Source organism: Equus caballus, chromosome 5, assembly GCF_041296265.1.
Source record: "Equus caballus isolate H_3958 breed thoroughbred chromosome 5, TB-T2T, whole genome shotgun sequence".
Taxonomy (NCBI): Eukaryota; Metazoa; Chordata; class Mammalia; order Perissodactyla; family Equidae; genus Equus; species Equus caballus.
The window spans coordinates 36,234,581-36,241,691 of NC_091688.1; the positions used below are offsets into that span (position 1 = coordinate 36,234,581).

At 51.7% G+C, this 7,111-nt stretch overlaps 1 protein-coding gene across 2 annotated transcripts in view; it reads left to right on the forward strand.

Annotated features, from left to right (window-relative positions):
* The window catches only part of CFAP45 (cilia and flagella associated protein 45), a 43,062-nt gene extending 41,791 nt beyond the window's left edge, over positions 1-1,271 (forward strand). For both annotated transcript variants that reach the window (XM_023640910.2, XM_014739972.3), the window contains one exon: positions 580-1,271. In XM_023640910.2, coding sequence (XP_023496678.2) covers positions 580-859 — 280 coding nt within the window. In that variant the 3' untranslated portion in view covers positions 860-1,271. The remainder of the gene's footprint in view (positions 1-579) is intronic.
* Positions 1,272-7,111: the final 5,840 nt, after the last annotated feature.

The following is a 7,111-nucleotide window of genomic DNA, read 5'->3' on the forward strand; positions in this document are numbered from 1 at the left end:
TTTCCCCTGTATTGCGCCGGTGAGAACTCTGGACGTGCTTATTTAAGAAGAGTTAATAATAAGAATAGTGCTAATAACATATCAGAAACGAACTAGAAATAAAAATAGAACAAGACTAGTCGTGCTAATGATTGCAGTGCCCTAGGGATAGAGGAAAAGATGGAATAGATTGAGGGGCAGGAGGTGAGGAGAAGAGGGAGAGAGAGGTCAAGGTCAAGGTTAGTTAAGGAAAGGACAGGGAAAACAGCTCCTGGATCTCCAAGGTTCCCTCCCTGTTAAAGCCGGTGGTTCTGCGAAAACATCTGAAGGGGACTCGAGGGCGTCCAGATGGGGCTGCCTACTGTGGGCTGTCCGGACACATGAGGACAAGCCTTGTCTAGAGGATGGGGATGGTGGCCCCAGGGACCACTGCGGGGTCGCCGGCCTAGGAAGAGGCAGAGAGGAGGGTAGGTCGAGGCTGAGGGAGGGCGGGAGGCGCGGGAGACGAGAGGTTGCCAAGAGCCCCCGGCTCTGCCCAGGCCGTGCCCATGCCCCGCCGCGGAGGAGCCCGCTCACCCGCCCGCCTGTTGTTTTCCACAGAGAGGACGCCGTGGCGCCGGGGTACAAAGCCAGCTGGCGCGGCAGCCGCGTCACCCAGCTCCTGGGGTACCCGACGCAGAACGTCAGCCGCTCCCTGCGCCGCAAGTACGCGCCTCCGCCCTGCGGCGGCCCCGAGGACGTGGCCCTGGCGCCCCTCCCCGCCGCCGCCGCCGCCGCCTGCGAAGCGGGCCCCTCCCCAGTCTACGTCAAGGTCAAGAGCGCCGAGCCCGCCGACTGCGCCCAGGCGCCGCTGCCGGGCAAGGACGGCCTCTTTGTGTGAGCGCGCCGCGCGCCGGGCTGCGCCCCGGCCGGGAGGAGGGCGCGGGGCTCTCTGCCTGCACCTGGGGACGCTCTCGCGCCGGCGCTGACCTCGTCTGCCCCGGGCCGCTCGACGGCTGGGGGACTGAAGGCATTTCCCTCGGGAAATGAGTAGGGAGGCGGAGCCCCCTTCCCCCAAGTGGGAGAGGGCGGGGGAAAGCAGAGAAAGGCCATCGAGAGCCCTCTCCGCACGCCCTGGGAGCTGGAGGGAGGAGGAGGTGTGCGAGCGCTTGAGGCTGGAGGCCCGGTGTCCCCAGCCAAGGCAGAGGGCCCCGGGGGCCAGGTGGGTGGGGGTCTGGACTGAATTGTTCTGTGTGTGAGAGCTGAGCTCCGAGGCAGCAGTGTTAGCACAATAAAAAAACTGTAAGACTTGAGACTGATGTGACTGTTGGTTCCACGGAGGGTTGGGCATAGGGTCAGGGTGGAGGGCCCTGCTCAGGGCGGTGGGAGTGGGAGAGGTTGCTCCCTGTCGTCCAGCATCATTCCTGCACCATTTCCGCCCTTCCCCTCCTTGGATAGGTAGCTGCCAGAGTTAGAATCCTACTCCTTCCCTATACAGATGGGGCAACTGAGACGCTTCAGGCTGAATTTTAAACCCAGAATCCCGCTTTTCTCTCCCATTCCAGAAGGTCAGAAGAGGCGAAACAAGGGGCTGGCAGAGATGACCTCTCTGAATGTTCCTGGACCATTCTGAGCATCTTTCTTCCTCCTCCCCTCATCTCTCTGTTCCTGACTTCCTCATCTCTACCAGATGTCTGCTTTCCTTCTCAACAACCAGGAAGGCTTTCAGAGTCATGCTTGTAAGGTAGAAAGACCTTCAAGATCATCTAACCTAGGCCTGTTTTAATGGAAAGGGGATGGACATTTATTGGGCACCAACTAAGTACCAGGTATTTTCCAATATTTTGTCTTATTTAATCCTTACTTTTGTCTTATGAGGGTGTGCACTGTCCCATTATACAGGCAAAGGAACTGAGGCTCAGAGGGGTTAGATAGATTGACCAGGGCTACAAAGGTAATAACTCAGATTTTGATCTAGGACATCAGGCTGTTTCTCTGGATTTGAATTCCTTCTGCATCATTCCTGACCAAGGATGTTTCAACCTCTTCTTGAATACCTCCAGTGGCATCTCACTACTCCCCAAAGCAGTCCATTTGGCCTCTGACTGTCAGAGATCTCTTTTTCCTCTTGAGCCCAATTTTTGTCCCCATATAACTTTTATCCCTTGGTCCAAGTTCTCCTCTTAGGGAGCCCCAAGCATTGCATTTCCAATTCACCTGCCTCTAGTGGACTAAGTGGTTGTACTCCATACAGGATGGCTGCAACAGGCACGCAGCTAGACGTGTGTTTGGTGTAGGGGTTGAGGGTCTTCTGAAAAGCACAGTATTTCGAGGTCATTCAGTTCTCCCTGCCTCTCCCAGCCACCTGCCTGTTGAGAGTCCAGCACTTTCTTCTCTCTTTACCTCTTTTTGCTTGAGGACAACTGGACTTTCTAATTCTTCCTGCTTCTACTCTGGGGCCAGATGAAGTGTGGTGTATGGATGGACCTCAAAGTATCTGAGTTTCAACTTTCTTAACTGAAGAAGCCCTGAAGCCCTGCTTGGGTATACATAACTAGGAAGTCCTTCTGGTTGGCTTGGGTATTTGCAAAAGGGTGATGGCATTACTGCTGTGCCTTGATAGTGCTTGGGAAGAGAAAGGATGGTGGGACAGAGGGAGCCAGGGACAAATGTCTTCGGGTAGGGGTGGGGAAGTGGGGGTGTTCCTGGGGATGGTGACGGGGGTAAGGGATTAAACACTGAGGGAGCACAGAACTTCAGGAACCATCCATCCCTTCATTTATTTGGACACGTTTATGAGCACCCATATGATGATTTGTTCATAGAAAGTTAGATCGTCAGCAGGGCACTGGGCCTGGCGCACTTTTGCCCTACAACAGGGCACGGAATAGGATGACTTGAAGAGGGCCCTCCCAGTCTGAGGAGCCTCCTGCAAGGTGATGAGGAACAGAGGCAGCCAGCTGGCTGTACAGGTTGTGTCGAATGACCTCATCTTCCCATTCTAGGAGCCAGGGAGCCATGCTCAGACTTAGCCTTCATTTGAAAGGTGAGAACAGCCAGGCACTGGCAAGAAAAGCTCATTAAAAAGCAGTAAGAGAGATTTTAGAGAGACTCTGGAAACAACTTACTCAACAGAGAAGCCGGGGAAGTTCTTGATCTGAGGCTGGGTCGCAGTGGTTATCAGGGCACTCACCACCGCTGGGTGAGCAGGGAGGGCAGTTTCTGACCTGTGATTTTGACTCAGGGACACGTTGGTGCTTTTTCATTTCCCCTGCGTGAAACCTTGTCTGTTCACAAGAACACTTGTGGTGGTACCTGTTTGACAGTGGCTTTGGGGACGGGGTAGGGAAGCCCTACTTTCCAGCATTTGCTGTTTCCATGATGTAAATTCTCCCACCATGGCTGATTTCAAGTTACCAACATGATGTCCATGGTGTGGAGTCGGGAGACAGGTGCCGTACCACACCATTGTAGAGCATTTCCACCATACCCATCCCCTAGAGGTGGATAACTCGAGAGCTGAGACAGTGGTGAACTGCAGTAAAATAATTAGGAAGTGATGAGTTTTGAGCACCTTTCTCCTCTGTTTTAATATAATTTATTTAATTGTAAATTTATATAATTTAACTTTTAATAATGGCTGCATTTAACAACTGGCTTGCAAAATTTAGGCGGGCCATGTCACCAGGCAATCAGGAGGCTGTGTACACAAACGCTGCCTCAAGAGAGGGAATCTCAAGTACAGTCCTGGTTTTTCTCTCTCTCTTTTTCCTTAGAGATGCAAATAGCACGCAGTCACCTGTCTCCGTTCTTCTTCCTAGTTCCGCCTTTTGCGTCTCTCTCCAGTCTTGCTGGAGCTGAATTCTAGTTCCTATGGTCACTGAAAAATAATTTAGAGAATTGACGTGTCCTTGGTAACCATGAGAAACCTAACTTGGCGTCCACAGAATTTCCGTGAATTTGTCTTTTAGGGCATCCGGCCCTGGGAAATCTATTCAAGAGACATTCTGAGTCATTCCTGACTCAGTTTCTTCCGTGATTCTCTTCCCCAGGTTTTAGGAAGTCATCCTCCAGTCATCTTCTCTTAAGCCCCAAATTTGCAAGGCCATGATTGATATGAAATCCCGGTGGATTTTCTTCTTTGTGTTCCTGGTGACGTAACTATTAGCACGCGTGCTGCTCAATTACATTTCAGTTGCTCCAGGACCAGTCAGACTCTGGGGAGGGATTAATTTTTTTTCCTGCCTCACTGGAAAAAAAGGAGATTTGTGAATTACCCAATCCTTGTTTGGGCAGTGGCCTGTCTGGAGGCAGGGAACTGGATGCAAAATTTTAGCTCTGTCCCTTGTGCTTCCCAGGGAGCCTGCTGGTGACAGCCTTGGTGACCCCTGCTCTAGAGTTTATTTGTCCATCCAGCCTGTCTGGAGTAATCATTTCATTTATTCCTGGCGTATGGAAACAAAACCATTCGTCTCCATTTAGTTAGGTTACGAAGGAAGTGCTGAGAAACACGAGACCATGCAGGCGAGGTGGGGATAGGGGCTGCTTTGGGAAATCTGGACGACCTTGGACATGGTCACTGTGCCTTCCGGTGGGGAGTGGACAAGATAGCCTTCTGCCACCCCTCTGCGGCTCTTGCTCTCAGCAGCTTTCTTGGATGTGTTTTAGAAGGACAGGCAGGATGGGACACTGAGTGCTGGGGAGGAGTCTGAAGCCCTTGACAAAGGCAGGAAATGGAGGAGAGGAGGATGGGGCAGAACTGCCGAGCTCATTTTTACAGAGGCTGAGTTTGCAGTGATGGTGGACCCATGTTGAATGTATTGGGTAGAAACGAAGTAAAGGAGAGAGGAAGAAAACTTGTAATAAATATTTGTGAGTTAGTCATATTCACATATGAAAAGGAAAAGACCGCAGTTTTGGGATCAGACAGACCAGAATTCATAGTTATTTCATAAGCTCCCAAAGCCTCAGTTTCTTCATCTATAAAATGGAAGAGTAAAAGGGGTATGATGTGTGAAATGCTTATTACAGAGGCTGGTGCATAGTAGGGGCTCTGTAAATGGTCGATCCCCATGCCCCCAGTCCTCAATATGTAATTTCATCTCCCACAAGACGGCAGGCCTAGAGGCATAGATCCAACCACACAGAGGTGGGGGGTGGAGGCTGAGGCAGTGGGAGGTCCAGAGGGAGGGGGTTGGAGTGAGAAGAATGAAGTCCTGAGATTGAACTTGGAGATGACTCACCATACGGGAGAAGAGGCAAGGAGCCCAGGAAGCAGCAAGTAGAGAAGGAGGAGGAGACCCAGGCTTTGCCTTTGAGTCCTGGAATCCATGTGCGTGTATTAATATTGACAACAGTCCTCATTAGTAAGAGTGCTACTGCTAATAACAGGAAGCACCTGAAACACAAGCTCGGCAGGGTCCTGGAGTCAGGCCTGGGGACAAGCTGCCAGAATCCTCTGGGCCGCCTCCCTGGACCCAGGTGTGCCTTCCTGTGCCCTTCACATCTGTCTACCTGCTCTCAGCTCCTGGCACTCAGGCGCAAGGTGCTGTCCTCTGGGCCCAGTGCCCACTCTGGTGCCCCCTGGAGCATGGACCTTGACAGCACTTCCCAGGTCTCTACACAGCTCTCCCAAAGCTGAGGAGGAACCCTCCCAGCAGGGGCCACATAGATTTCCTTAGACATTTTTGGGAGAAACAGTTCAGTCTTGGAACTGAGCTCCTTCAGCTACTACAGGACCCACTTCCTGCCTGTCTACTCCTGTCAGTCCCCACAGGCACCCTCTGGTTGGGACCCCTCCCCTTTGTTCTTCTTGGATGCCGCCCACAGCCTTGTGGCCTCTCCCTGCCATGACCCGCCTGAACTTGCTCAGCTCTGTGGCTCTCCAAACACTGGGATTCAGCTCCCAATCCTGGCTCCAGCCCCAGCCCCCACCTGGCCTCAGTCCCTTTGCCAAGGCTGCTTTCCTAGCCTGTGACTCTCGCTCTCTCTTTCTGCCTCACATCCTCTTTTGTAGCCTCCATGGGTTCTTCACAGAGGCAGACTGGCTGTATTCTGTTCTGTTATCTCAGTCTCTGCCCTGCTCCCAGCTAAGGGGACGTGGTGTTTACTTTGTTATCTCCCTGGAAATGTCCTGTTATCCTCCCTTCTCCATCAGACCAGGCTTCCACTGAGGACAGGGCTGTGTCGTCTCCTCTCTCAACATCTGCTCCCTTCTAGAGCTCACAATCTCTCCCTGAGCTAACCTTCCCTATAATTAATGTGATGGAGAAAGATCATACTAAAGACTCCTCCCCTAACTTCTTGTTGTTGTTAATACTGTCAAGTCGATTCCGACTTCTAGCAACCCGGCTTACAGCAGAGCGGAACCCTGCTCCATCTTTCTGAGCCATCCTTTCATCCTCTGGCACTATTTCAGACCGTGTTCCACTGCTATTCACAGGGTTTTCATGGCCAATTTTTTGGAATTGGGTGGCCAGGTCCTTGGTCAACTTGGGGTGGCAACAATAATCAATGCCAATGATAACCAATGATTACTTCAGGGGCATGTGATGGAAAAAGCCACATATATCCCACGAAATCCTTCTCAAAGGTGTGTGTGAAAACTGTCCTCCCTGAGAGGGCCCATCAGCTGATGAGCAGAGTCAGGCAGGACCTGGGAAATATCCCACTGCTGCTCCAGTCCTCCTTGGACCAGGGCAATGGGCCCCACCAGGTTCTACTGGGCAAATCATGGTGCCCCTGTTCCTCTGACTACCAGGCTCTTTAGGAAGCTCTTCCCTGTACAGCATGCAGGCTTCTCATCCACAGTGTATTAAGGACTTAGGAAATGCCATCTTTGTCATCACAGCCATTAAAAAATTGAGCAAAAAGTTCTTGGTCAGGAGCCTAATCTGCTATTATAACATTGTTCCTGTGGGCAAATCCAATTCCTTCTTTTCAATACCCATCAGCCTTTCCAGGAATGTAGCACACAGTCGGAGATAGTGAGGAATGGGGATGGGAATAATCTCCCACCCAGCTCCCCCACCTCTCTATCTATCCATCTAAAATCGATATGCCAACAAAACCCAAATTCATATACCCAGGCCAGACCTCTCTCCTACATTCCATACTCACTTATCTGCTTAGGTGTTTAACAGACATCTCAAAC